At 36.7% G+C, this 15,188-nt stretch overlaps 1 protein-coding gene across 5 annotated transcripts in view; it reads right to left on the reverse strand.

Annotated features, from left to right (window-relative positions):
• LOC109071939 (disheveled-associated activator of morphogenesis 1-like) overlaps positions 1–15,188 on the reverse strand; it is a 68,927-nt gene that overhangs the window by 25,753 nt on the left and 27,986 nt on the right. For 4 of the 5 annotated variants that reach the window (XM_042777642.1, XM_042777638.1, XM_042777641.1 and 1 more), the window contains exons 2-3: positions 8,312–8,583; positions 2,375–2,465 (exon numbers count right to left, since the gene is read on the reverse strand). In XM_042777642.1, coding sequence (XP_042633576.1) covers positions 2,375–2,465; positions 8,312–8,493 — 273 coding nt within the window. In that variant the 5' untranslated portion in view covers positions 8,494–8,583. Of the gene's footprint in view, positions 1–2,374; positions 2,466–8,311; positions 8,587–15,188 lie in introns of all 5 variants that reach the window. The other variant, XM_042777640.1, reaches the window with a different exon arrangement.

Raw genomic sequence — 15,188 nt, forward strand, 5'->3', positions numbered from 1 at the left:
ATATCAAACAGATAGAGATAGATCATGGCAAGCTTAAACTGTGGTTCCCAAATTGCGGTCTCCTCACTGTTCAGAAGTTGATGTAAAGCAAATTATAATAAAAATTATAAATGTAAAATAAAAAAAAAATAAAAACAACTCAAAATAAAATAAAATATTTTATTAGCTTACCTGCATGTCATGTGAGCCTTAACCAACATCAGAGAACCGTGAACATGTAAATATGTTGTTAAATTACTGAAAATATCAACTTAAAAACTCAATTAAATATTTTAGATCAAAGGGGTTCAGCTTACAAAAGAGCATGTCAGATTGAGTTACTATGTATATATCACAATACTGTGTTTTAATTTTCTCTTTTTTTAAAGTACAGATTTATAATATCAACCATTCATGTTATCATCATAACATAAAATAATTACCAGCTTTTTGGTAATGTCCAGAATATCAAATTGTGTATATACCAATTGAAAGCACCATGAAATTGTTTGACAAACACACTTTCCCATACAACATACTCTCTATGTCCAAATATAACTATTTCCTACTATAGTGTGCAAAAAGCCATACAACAAATGATTAATATCTCCAAATATGTAGAATTCATAAATACATAGTTGACATGCTGCTTCCACTGAGATTCTGAAGTGCACTTCTGACCGACATTTTACAGTCCCAGAGGAGGTACATTTCAGAGAACAGCAGCTGACGTTGTAGGTCACATGACAATGCCAGCATAGTGAATACAGATTGTATTCATGCTACTGTATGCACATGCATACTTACAGAACAAATGTTATTAACCATTACGGAGTCACTGGGTCTTTATGCTTCAGTGTGAACATTTAACTAAGAACAATCAATGTGCCTGCAGTTTATAGACCTGCACTGTGCTTTCTATCACCCTGACTGTATTGATGTCACATCACCGGCAGTTAACCACCAGCCACCCACTGTCTGTGTCTGTGTCTGTGCGTCATGTTTCAGTGCTCATGCTGTCTTGATTCACATCAGAAGAACAGTCTGGCAGGGCTTATGTTTGTGGCATCATGGAGGGTTTGATGTCATTAATGAACTCAGATTCACACTGGTGTTTCTCTGCTCTCTGAGCTCCATTAGGTCATGGAGGATAAATGGTATGACTTGGCCTCACCGTTTCCTGCATACCTAAACATACAGTGGTGTCCGGTAAAAATGAATAAGTATGATTTCATAAAACAGGATTTGCTTGATAAAACATTACGCTTGAGGAAACTGACAGAATCACACGGTGATAACAGCAGACCCATGCAATGGCCTCACGTATGGCAAAATACAACATGGACACAGTAAATTCCTCTGTTCCTATCGCAAACTAATCAAGACTGAAACCTTTGCTTAAAGTTAAAGAATTCATCATCTAGCACAACTCAACAGTGGCTCAATGACCCAGGGCTAGTAATGCAGTGGTTCTCAAACCTTTTGACTCCATAATTCACAATAATATTCATAGGTCTCGTGATGTTTTTAGTCATTTGTGAATTAATGGATAAGGATTAGGCATAAGGACTTTTAAAAGTATCTTTTCCTCTCAATTTCTAAGATTTTATTAATTGATATGACTTTTCCAGGTCTAAAAATCACACTTTTGAATTTGTTATTTTATTTATTGATATGACTTTTCCAGGTCTAAATCTTGTTTTATAGTTGTTTTACTTGTTTTGTCTTATTTATAATCATTTTACTGTAAGTCATCTTGAGAGCCCTCTGGAAGTGTGTCACTATGTCTTGTCTTTGTCGATCATAGTTATGTATTAATACAGCAGAATGAAATGACCATTATTGCAAATGAGAAAAACAATAGATTATTTGTTATAATTTTGTTTTTAAGAACATTTAGCATTTAATAAATAATAATTGCTTATAGAAGATTTTGGAAATAAAATTTGAGATAAAAGAAATGAATAAATGAAAAAAATATATATATCAGCACTGTTTTACTGTAGGTTGTTTTGGTTTGAAATCATCTTCTAAGAAAATAATGCCAGATAAAGTCTATTAATTTTGTCATTAAGAAGTCTAACATGTCCAGTTATCCAAAACCTCTACTGAAACTTAACTGACAATGAAAAGATTAATGAAAACATTTAATAGATTAGCTATTTTTAAATCACAGAAAGTGGGGATAAGGGGCATTAACTCAGAATCCTGTTTCTTTAAGATGGAGAGGCACTTTGTTAAGCACTTTGATATATGAGATGTTTAAACACCGTTCTGACAGGATGACAGTGTAATCTGGTGCACTGAACCTTCGACCGAGGATGAGATGGTAAAAAAAAGTCCCACCCACACACACACACACACACAAAATGACCTAATGTTGGAAAGCTCTCACCTTCTTCTTGCTGCAGTATATCTGCCATTTCTTTTCTGCTGGTAAGGCAAACATGGCCTCTCTGTGCTTCTCTGTGAGGTCCAGCTCATCCTGAAATGAAAGAAAAAAATTGATATTTTTGAACCTGGATATGGCAAAAACAAACTGTAAATCCCTAGAGGCAGGGTCAATATCCAACCACAAACCATTGATAATAGCATGTGGAAACCACAGAATGTTTTTCAACTTTCTCCTTACCCACAAGTACTTCCACCAATCCTCCAGCAGAGAGGACACAGAGGAAATTGACAGAAAGCGAACAAAACGTCTGTGACAGCAGACAGAGTTAGTGGTGATTTGCACTGCAGTCCTGGTGAAATGATACTTCTTTCCACTGTATACTTATATATAGCTGGAATATTAATAAACCAAAGTCTACTTAAACTTCACTTGACTTGAGATTGGAAAACACAAAGGAAATGAATCATACGAATTACAGTGGAATTACAGTTGAAGCCAGGTTTGTGCATCAATCCTGAATTCTAAATTAATTTGAACTGAAGAGGCAAAAAGAATTAACTTTTGTAAGTGTAGTTTTAATGCCTTTTATATCACCTTTTTAATGTGAGTTAAATATTTATATTAAAACTCTGTGATTATGACCAGTTCAGTATTCTGTGGAGTGCCTCAAATTCAAGTCAAATTTATTACAGCTTGCTGTGAAATCTGCCTAAAACCATCTGTAAACACTGAACAATCAATGGCTTTGGCAATGAAAGTCCTACATATAAACTTTAGCCAATTGTAATTTCCTTTTGTTTTGTCCTTATAATAGCAGTTCACCTCAACAATCACTGTGTTGTGGTTCGTCCTCACAGTGGGTGTGGGTTTCCACAAAGAAAGAACTGGTTTGTTTGTTAGCTGCTCTTGACATGGGAGTCCCATGCGAACTGATGATTCCATTGTAAATTCCCACTTATACACATACACAATTGAAAATATTTGTATTACAATGTATATGGGAGAGAAATCCATTCACTTAAGCAAGCAACTAAATCAGTGCACAATCAGAAAGAATATTTTGTGACATGAGGGTGGTGTTCCCTTTCTAAATGTCCCTTTACAAAGCACTCTGTTGTCCTCCAGAGACACAGCAAGATTTTTCCCATAGCCTCCTATATCCACTCTGTTGATTTATATAAAATGCTGAGGCTTTTTTCTAAATATTTTGATAAAATACATAAAATTCTGGTTAATATTTTTTTTTTATTTTAAGTTTGGGGTCAGTAAGATATTTCTGAAATGTCTCTTATGCTTTTATTGGATACAAATACAATTAAAATAGTAATATTGTGATATATTTCAATTTAACAACATTTTTCTATTTGAATATATTTTCAAATAAATTTTCTGCATCATTAGTCCAATCTCCAGTGTCACATGATCCTTCAGAAATCATTCTAATATATTATGATGATGCTGATTTGCCTCTCTAAAAACATTTCTTGGAATTATCAATATTGAAAACAATGTGCTGCTTAATATTTCTGTGGAAACCATGATACATTTACGAATATAAAGTTCATTATAAATGTCTTTATTATCACTTTTGATCAATTATTGCATCCTTATTGTAAAATATGAATCATAATGACCCCAAACTTTTGAACATAATATACATCGTTCAATAAAGCTAGCAGTCTACTAAATGCAGATTTTCATGTGTTGGTTTCATTTAAGCATTAAAAAGACGAAGGCTGCTTTGTTTTCTTGAGCATGCTGTTCTAACTGAACTGAACTAGCTAAATGAAAGAGAAATGTTTTGGGTTTGACCTTGTGCACATCACAAAGTGTTTTTTATTATCATATCAATCCTAAGAAACACCTGAAGGAGATGAAAGTGGAAAGGACATAGTTTCAGCATTCAAAGTTGATTGAATGTGAACACTACCAACTGAATTGGATCACATTCAAGGAACGGATCCACCATCAACCTGCCCATTTCAGCAGTAGAACCTAATAAAGATGCCTCTCAGCATACATCTCTCACTTTAAATCCCTGCATGTAGCACTACACAGTGATCTGTCTGCCAAATCTGGTAACGGCTTCCTGTCTGGCAGTTCTTGGTGACAGTGATGTCCCTGATGCTCCACAGGGAAGAGCTGCTGTTCCTCTCATCCGGCCTGGTGTCTCTTCCATCCCTCATCTTCCTGTAAATCCCCCAGCCTTTAGCGGAAACGAGCTGCACGGTCAGCAGAAAGTCTAGACATCCCCAGCACATACGCATAAAGAACATATGTGTACAGTGTTTTGTTACAGTCAAGGACAGCCAGACTACAACCAGGATGTTCCATTCATGCAGAAAACCACACCTTGCCTTATCTGAACCCAACACGCCACATCAAGCCCCAGCATTCAGCAGCAGAACAAACATTAAAGCCTAGGCTGTGCTCATCAATCTATCAATGCTCTACAACACTACAGCAAACCTCTCATAATGATGAAAACGTCCACTGTAGAACATAAACTCTCTATTGTAGTCTGTACAGTAAGTGATTGAGCTGTCAAATCAAATCTTGATTAAAATAAACTTGCACTCTAATGGATAATACAGTTGGATAGATCAAATTAAATCAACGGAAATAGCTGAAGTCATTAATTCTTACTGTTTACTCTATAGTAGTTTATTGAAGAGGTATACAGCATTAACTATGCCTTCATGCTTTATACAGATGTTAAAGTGATAGCGCACCTGAAAATAAGCATTCTGTCATTATTCCTTCACCCTCATGTTGCTCCAAACCTTTTAGTTCCGTAGAACACAAAAGGAGAAATTTGGAAGAATGTGCTGGTTACTCTTTTCCATGCAATTATGATGGCTGTTACCATCCATATTCTTTTATAAGCATTTTGGAATATCACATAAAAAAGCTGAATGGAAAGACCTAGATGTGCATAAAATCTTAAAATGTGCTTAAAGTTTTTTTGTGTACAAACCCAAGATAATATTACAGCATTTGTTATTGTTAGCTACAACCTATTTTGGCTTTCCTGGTTGCACCAAGTCCCATTTGTATTACTTACAATTTGTGTCAATTTCCCAGGAAGCAACTTCTTTGTTTTCTTGAACACATAAGATTATTATTATTATTTATTTTTTTGGTGAATGTTTAATGCAATGTGCCGATGTTTAAATTTACAAATTTTGATGGAAACATAGCTAATGAGATGACGGAGTTTTCTAAGCTTTAAAAATTAAATTTAAATTAAATTAAATTTACGCATTTAGCAGACAATTTTATCCAAAGTGACTTACAGTGCATTCAGGCTATACATTTTTTACCAGTATGTGTGTTCCCTGGGAACCCACGACCTTTTGCGCTGCTAACGCAATGCTCTACCACTGAGCCACAGGAACGCAAAACACCAAAAAGGACACAAAACACCAAAAATGTGGTGTGCAACATTTTGTAAGTCTTCTGAAGTTATATGATAGCTTTGTGTGAGACATATACAGAAATGATTTAATTAAAATCATGACATCCACCCTAGCTCTCTTTGGTGTGGTCATGAGAGAAACAGCATTGTCCAATACATGAACGAATCAAACGGACTGATCTGCTTACAGAATTCAACTTGCTGAAAACTTGTAATTAGGGATGTAACAATTAACCGTGAGCCGGGTGAAAATCGTTGAGATGCCAAACAAATTGCAATACAACTGGAGTAGGAGTTTATATGAATGTATCTCTGAGGGCAACTGACTATCTTTAGAAAAGTTTACGTGGTATTTTCTTTTCATCTTGCCTTTCAACAATGCATATTAAAGTAGTGTTTATAAGCACAGCTCTGCTTTGTTTACAGTGGTAACCGAGGAAACATTGTATCATTGCTGTTCATAAGCGCCACCTGCTGTCAGAGAGTGAATCTGCGTCTCATTCAGCTCGTCTGCTGTTTCGTTCAGCTATGTTTTATGTAGTATAGATTCACAAAACTAAAGTCAGACCATTCTGGTTTTGCTTCAAATTTCGAAATTTTACAGTCTAATTTAGATTAAAAACTACTCATGCTGCATGTATGCTGCATCTTTGTTTGGATCATGATTAAAATCCAGTGGCTGCCTCTAATTTTAAATGGAAAAAGCACAGACAAAGCCTTAGTTTGTTCATATTAAGAGATTTATTTTATTTGTGTAACTTAATTTTTTGATTTGGGGTTTGTTTTAAAATTTCAATTTAGTTTTCTTATATATTTCAGTTTCACAAAGATATGTGCAGCAATAGCCTAATAAACAACACCTTTTCATTTACTGTATGTAATCAATCTCATTTTGTTAAAAAAAATCATTGTGAGAAAATCGAATCATGAAATCAAAATCATGAATCGAATCGTGAGTTGAGTGAATTAGTACATCCCTAATTGTAATATGATACATGTATCGTGGACAACTTTTGTGATATTTTTATTGTCCTTCTATGCCTACATTTATTGTAATTGTATGATAAAGACCAACCAGTAGCCTACATTTTTTCCTTTTTTTTTCTTCTAAGTTATGCAGGTTTGGAAAAACATGAGGGTGAGTAAATGATGACAGAATTGTAATTTAACTATCCCTTGAATTCTATGCCATAAAAGGATTACAATGCAATAATTTTTCGTTGAATCTCAAAAGTCATATCTGGGGCCAGTTGTAACAAAAATAATTCTAATCCTATGAAAAAAAGACATCATGGTTAAATCACATGGAAACTCCCTTCATGTACCTCATTGTTTTCATTTTATCCTGAAAAGCCCCTTTGTTCAGAGCATATTTTTGTAATTCTAATGTACTCAGTGTGCTGAATATGATGAATTTGTAAGAAGACTGCGCCAAATGCTGACATGAAGATAAATTTGCATAATTACCTCCAAATAAACACAATAAATGTCAGCTACAGTATTTCAAATAATTAACCTGGGTATCTTTTACTAAACAGAATATTACTTTTCTTGAAAAAAACGACGTGTGAATAAGCAGGCAGGTTGCCAGTTACGCAACACTCGTTTACAAACTCAACAATAATTTGCTAGAACGGCACGTGCTGTGAGCATGAAATCTTTCTGTGAGGGCTGGGGAAAGAGAGCAACTGCTGCTGCTTTGTGCTGTAAGTCAATTCAGACCCAAGTACTGGGAAAGAGAGGTTAAGAGCAGGTCAGTCCAAAAACAAGCAATTACTCTGCAGTGCAGTCTAACACACAAGGCCACTCAATGGGACCCATTGATGTGCAAAGTGGAAGCTGGCAGAAATGAAGGAGTAAACGAGAGAGAGACGGAGACTGCAGCATGCCACACTGCTGCGATTTCTATTCAAGCAAGGATTAAAGACAACACATTTGATGGATCGATTACAGCTCTTTAATTACACTAAATCAGAGCACAAACACAAACTGAGTAGATGGAAAATAATGGTTGGGTTAATTAATTAGCTCTGTAATCAACAAATCAAAATATTAGTGTGGTGATAACCAGAGCAGGTTTTAAAACACAAAATGCTTACTAACCAATATTATTATTAATGGAACAAAATATATAATGTAATGTAATGTAATGTAATGTAATGTAATATAATATAATAGATCTCTCTAATGGTTAGAGAGTCGGACTTGTAACCCTAATGTTGCGGGTTCGAGTCTCAGGTCCGGCAGGAATTTATCAGTGGGGGGAGTGAATAACCAGCACTCTCTTCCACCTTCAATACCACAACTGAGGTGAAACCCTTGAGCAAAACACTGAACCCCCAACTGCTCATATCATATCAAACAGTACAATACAATACAATACGCATACTGGCAGATCAATTGTCCTGGCCAATATACAGATATATATTCAAATATATATAAATATAAATATATTCAAATTTACTGGTCTTGCCAACAGACATAAAACTGTACAGATGTGTTGAAATTTTGAAAGTTGGAACATCTCTGAGAACATGGAGTCCAGCTCGTCATAGCTGGGGAGGGGCAGCGCGGGCTCCATGGCCTGCAGGGCAAAGTCCTCCCGCAGACGGTAGGTGATCTCTGGGTGGTCACTGCTCTGAAAGCAGCAAAAGAAGAAGGACACGCCATGCCCTCCGCCTCCGCGTTTCCGTGGTGCCATAGCTGCTTCAGAGTGGGGGCTCAAGGGATGATGGGAATGAGGGAGTGGTGGTCCTCCCCCAGCTGAGAGCTACGCTTGGGTCACTCAGCCCTGTGAGAAAACATAAAGATAAACTTTTGTCAAGACATGACGTCTTTTCTCAGGATACTTTCATCAGCCTTGATAAAATCCAGGCAACAACCTGATGATCTAACAGTTCTGCTTCATCTAAAACTCTAAATCAAGACGTCAACCCAGTAAAACTCTGCTAGGGCTAGTCAACTCCACAAGTAGTCACATAACGTGCATGTACTCATCAGATTGGCTCATTCCAACTAACCACATCACAGGAGTGACTATGGACCACAATGCATCACTCACTACATAGCATTACAAAGGCTGTGCAAATTAACACAGCTTGCATCCACATGTGTCGGACCACAACTATATTTAGGACAATAGAAAGAAATGAGCAAAAATGAGCCCCCCCCCCCCATGATGATATAAGGACAGTTGCATCAGCCTGACATTTTTGACTTTCTGCCACCATAAAATAAAATAAAACATATAAACAAGCTCTGTAAAGAAAAGGTGCATTCAAGCCATTTTATGAGTTACATTATTGTGTTTTTGAATTAATTAATAAATCTAAACCATACTGACACTATTGCCATATAAAAACCTCAATAATCCAAGAGTAGCCTCTTATGTCTGACATACTTATGTGTAGAAACATATGCCAGTCAAGCCCAGCAGCAGAAGTGCATCAGCTGTCTTTACAGCTTTGCATTTGGGTGTGGAACCACAAACAAACAACACATGGTCAGAACAATGAACACCACGGTCGCAACACTGAATCTGCAAAACCAGCAAGATTCTCTGCCTTAGAGAGACGTACAGACGTGCAGGTGTGAGCAAACACCTGTGAGGCATTACAGTGCTGATAAAGCGGGGAACCGTTTGCCCTGTGGGCCAAAGTAGATGATTCTGATCACAGATGGCTGCCCTGAGGTCACTAAGAAACACACTGTGGGAAAAAGTCCAAGACTTCCAGATAAAACCCTGACAGAAGAAGATTCAGGATTATTCTAGGAAAAAATAAAGAAAAAAGAAAAAACAAAGTGGAAAGTTTTTCTAATTATGTAGGTGGAGATGTAGACGTTCCTAGCCAAGTCTTCTCTTGAGTGGGCGAGTCTGGCACCGATGCCCCTTCACCGCCTGTCTGTCACCAATATTGGCACAGCTGGAGTACAGCTGAATGTAACGGCCCTCCACAAATCCGTTGCCACAGTGGAATTCCCAGCTGCCCCTCCCTGAAATTAGAGTCAGTCTAATCCTGACTGCAACTGCAAACTTCAAACAGGCTTTGTACATAGTATGTTTCATCCTTAGGATACCAACCAAAGCAGCCTTGGTGAGCACAAGAGACTTCTTTCAATCTTACCGACCCCATCAACATCATCAAGATATTAATAATCCATCTGAGCCGTTACTCGCCTCACCCAGCAGTCAGCGTCTGGTTGCACTTACTGACATCCTGCATACCGACAGGAGAGATCTGGTTGGGTGAACTCTGAGATCATCCCTCAGTCCACGAAAGATCACGAGTCACCACGCATTCCTTCCCCACTGTGGTGTAACATCAAAACATGTGCCCTGTGGAAGAGACCTGTGGCCCTGCGGTACAGTGAGACTGGACTCCTTTAACCTGCTGTGAGGAAACTCTACGCTGCTGCTGGCACACAAGCACCACTCACTCTGGCTGACTCCAGGTTGATAATAAAATAACCTTTAACAGCATTAGACCAGAAGGTTAGCATCAAGAAAGTTTGACTTGTGAGTAATCGGTGTGTCTGTTATGAGGAATGCCACTAATTGACATAGTTTGTGTCCACAAAAAAAAAAAAAAAAAAAAAATTAAACAGTAAAAATATTTCCTTGTTTGTTCATTTTTATTTTTACTTCTCAAGTTTTTAAATCATCAAGATATTACTAAAGAAACTCTAAATTAAAAATAAAATTAATGTTCTGAAATATTATTGCATTTAATTGTTTTCATTCAAATTATTTTAATATTATGATTTACTGGAAAACAGGATTTTCTGTCAGATTAAGATTTTTTTTAAATCTCCAAAATCTGTAAAATCTCCAAAATTCCTTTTGAAAATCCACTCTGTGCCAAAACTCTGAGGGTCTGTGTTTACTGTAAGTGAACATGGACTGGGTGGATTTTGGACGTTTGCGTCAGATATGGCCAATCCAGCCTTTCTTTGGGGTTTTTTTTTTTTCCAATGTCTTGCCCAGTTTTTGGAAATCTGTGCTGTGGTTTATTCCAAAGTGGTGACTGGAAAGCTGCATTGCAAGTGGCCCTGACCAGAGGAAGGTAGTCTTGTCTGGAACTGCAACAGTAAGAAATGACGAAATGAATGAGGATTCATTGAACATACAAATTACCTCCATTTTCACCAAAGTGGAATAAACAACTGTTACAAAGTCTGACATTCTCACGTCATCAAACACAAGCACAAATACAAGTGTCAGTCAGTCACAAATCAATTAAATAAACTTATATTCTTTGATTAAAAACAAAAATACACTATATATTAAAATATAACTAAAATAATCAATATTTCTGTTTTGTAGTTCAGTAAAAATATCAAAGGATAAAGAAAAAATCAATTAAACTGATAAACATTTGTACTGTATACTGTATGATAATAAGGCTCGTTTTCAGAGAATATGCCATGAATATGAGAGCATTTTATATTTAGATGTTTTACTGGAAAAGAAGAAGAGTTTATTGCTACATTACTTCTTGGCAAAGTCACAAACCATTAATAAAACTGACAGAAACAAACAGAGAACGTATATGCTTTTTTTTTCAGATTACTATAAACACAGAACTAAACTGCAAAACATTTGAGTATGCAGTTATGTAACCTAAAAGCCATAACCTGTCCTCATACATCCTAATATGATATTTGATTCCATCACTGTTTATTTACATGTATTTATAAGGAGCCTACATTTTGACAACGTGCTAATGTAAAATTTGTGTCATTAAGTAGCAGTGAGGTGAGAAGTGCTAGCAAACCAACCTCAGTGTTATGCATAAAATATGTCCATTATGTTCTGTCAGAAGAAATAAATTCTTTTTAGTTTATTAACATGATATTTTAATTTACTCAAAGTTTTATTGCATTCACATATTGCCATTTAACAACCCATATTTTGAACTGAAACCAACTATGTGGAGGACTTGTTGACACACAATATAATCTCTCCTTTCTTCCTATTCAGCTGACACAACAGAGGCGGTCATGTGACCCGACTGCTTTGCATAGAGCAAAAAACAAACCCCCGCTCAGCCACGTGACTGCCCTAGGGGTCGCCGTTTAATCTTTTACAGGAGGATTACGATTAAGCAATATTTAATTTCTGCTTATCCAAAAACTCTGATGTAGGCTGTACAGTATGTGCCTGCAGCATTAGAGGGAAATGCAGTGGGGTCAAGAGTTTACTGTAAATCACTTCCTTGTTATTTCCATAGAGGTGCAAGGTATGCTTAGCTGGAAGACACATGAGCAGAAACAAACAACCCTAAGTGTTTACGGAGACACATTTGAGACTTAAAAAAAAATACTATCGGGAGAATCAGAAATGTTCTGCGGACTGTAATTGTTTCATTTAATAACCTTAAAAATCAGAGCTCAAAAAGAAATACGATAAAAATCGAATTATCTTGAGACTACGTTTTTTAAACATTAACCCTATCGTTTAAGGTTTCCAACAACATAACAACATAACAAATGAAAAACCAGAAAAATGAGTCCAAAGAAGATAAACAGGAAGCCGGTGAAGGTGATACAGTGAGAAAAACACATTTCATGATAGATATCACATGCAGCTCTATCAACCAGTGCTGAGGAGTAACTAGCTAAAGGTGTAGTGACACTACTGCTTGGTTATTCTGAAAAGAGCATAGTTACTGTCATGCTACCGAAAATGGTAAGTTTTCCGGTAACAGATTTACTTTTGTCACGTCAGGTGAATCACCATTTTTCATCACAGTCTATTGCACAAGCAGCAAAGCTAAGCACAACTATGTAAATGTTATAGAGTGCAGAAGTCAAGAAGACAAGAGCAACTACAACCCCATGAAGCATGAAGAAACCTAAAACTATTGATTTCAGTATGTTGATTATACACAGACATTTCAGTAGTTTGAGAGCATAGGGAGACTAACTCAACATCATGCACCAAAGAGTTGTTTCTGTGGAATTTGCTTGTCCCGATTCTCTGATTGGTGGAGAATTCTCTGCAGAATCAAGATTATTTATTTAAATATGATTATTTAAAATATAAGTTGAAACAATGCAGGCTGGTGGCTTCGACAAATGCATATGCCATTGATCTTGTAGCTCACAGTAGGGCTGTCTTTAAAGATTTAGAAGTTATTGTTCAAAATCAGTTACCCAATGGAGAAAATTAACAGTACTTCTAGAACCCAACTGTTGCACTCTGTACAGTCACATGCTCAGAGCTTGCAAGGTTACGGTTTCATAGTAGCTTCCTTGGAACATTTTCCTTGGAAGGAAGTAGAAGCATTTCAGAAGTATTTAAATTGCTGACTGACAATTATTGTTTTTTTTGTTTTTGTTTTTTTGTCATCATCGAAAAGGACATTTTCGGTGGCCAAAATGTACGAGGAGAAAGCACAGTTACTAAGCATTTTTTCGGTTACTAAGACCTTTCATTTGTTACAATAAAAAGGGAGAGGGGTACTGTTGAAGGATTTATACAAAGGAGTTTAGTGTAGGTTGCTACTGTAAGCCCACTGGTGTTCATATCAATACAGTGACTGCATTAATCTTCCAACTCACTCACCTCTGACCCTGCTGAGCATTTATCCTCCCTGTGGGCCTGTCCTGACAGGCCACATTCCACACATTGCCAGCTGAGCTCTGCACAACCCTACTGCCACCTCACCACACATCCTCTTGTCACTCTTCCTGTGTACTCAGGGTGCAAATGGTAATTGGGTTCAAGTCTGCATTTGAATCCAACACCCATTTGACTGCTTCTGTTGTTTTTGTGTCATAGAAACAGTCCATCTTCCTTGAAAAACACAATGCTAAATACTTTCACCCCACATGCACAAGTAGTGAGTAAGTGAATCAGCAATGTAACCACAACAGCACTGACAGTGAATCTGTAGTCTGATCTTCCATAAATTATAAGATGGTTTTCAGGTGTGGCCACTGACATTTATTTTCTCTGATTCACATTTGATTGTATGTACACACAAATGGTAATTGATCTACATAAAACAGAACCCAAAGCCCAATTCTAGCTGTAAATGGCTTAAATAATCTGGATTCAGTCAAATTCACTGAATAGGATGTGCTGTTTGTGTGCCATTGGCGTCTTATCTGTATGTAACCATTTACATATTTCATTACATACTGCTGTATGTATTGTTGAGTCACAACAAGTAATACTGCTGTATGTATTGTTGAGTCACAACAAGTATTGTGACTCAACTCAATAACAGTAATATATTTTAAACAACTTCCGATATTTTTTTTCAATGTTTCCCATACATGATTATTTTAGCGGGCCAACATATCTTCCTTTAGGGCTGGACAATAATTCAATATCAATATATATTGCAAAATAATTTTTTTCAATAGAAGTATTGTGGTTTCTAAACGCGGTGTGTGTGTTTTATATGAATGTATCTTTGAATGGAACTGACTGTTTTCAGAAAAGTTTGGATGACATTTTCATTTTATCTGATAAAGTAGCATTTATGAGTGCAGCGCTGCTTTGTTTACAGCCGTTACCGGGGAAACCTCTGTTTCTGCCGCTCCAAAAGCGCCTCCTGCTGGCAGAGAATGACTGCACATTTTCAATAAGCCCGTCTCCAGCAACATGTGTTTTTGTTGTTGCTCACTCTTTTTATTTCTGTTTTCTGCAGCAACTCGGAGCAATTTTCATATTCTTTATCGTGGATGAATCACTTTTGTTTCAATATATAAGAATAATCTGCCTTTGTTTTCGTTTAAAGTTAAAGATATTAATATTAATAAGGTGAGTCTGAGAGTCTTATGTTTATTTGACAGTGATTTCACATTTCTTGTTTGTATTTTGTTTGTCTTTGGAGTGTAACAAGCTCTTGGTGCATAAAGAAGATCTGTAAAGTTGCAAAGACTAAAGTCTCAAATCCAAAGAGATATTCTTTATCAAAGTTAAGACTCTGCTACACCCCCCTAAAACGGCTCATTCAAACACGCCCCCACATCTCTACATCACTATGTGGAAATATTTGCTTAATGCCACCCAAATGTTCACGCAAAGAAAGAAGGCGTGGTAGTGTTGAAGCAGCCATGTCAGGGAGACGCTGTGTGTATCTAGGCGAAAGCATAAGATTTTTCTACTTGTATAAGAAAGTAGATGCATTTAGGAAGCTTTAAGATTACTTAAAACAGAGCAGCAACGCAATTTATGGACGACCGTTTCGTGAACCTAAGAGAGAGAGGTAATTCAGACTTTGCTATGACAATCTGGCGCTTCTGATCAGCTACTGTATGTATGTTTTGTTATTAAAGTATTTGCTATTGACGAGTGAGAGAGGGGAGGAGAGAATAGGATTAGATTGAGTGATCTTCAAATGCGGAGTTTTTGCGCAAGGTGAATGTGTGTGTGTGTGTGTG

Source organism: Cyprinus carpio, chromosome A20 (assembly GCF_018340385.1).
Source record: "Cyprinus carpio isolate SPL01 chromosome A20, ASM1834038v1, whole genome shotgun sequence".
Taxonomy (NCBI): Eukaryota; Metazoa; Chordata; class Actinopteri; order Cypriniformes; family Cyprinidae; genus Cyprinus; species Cyprinus carpio.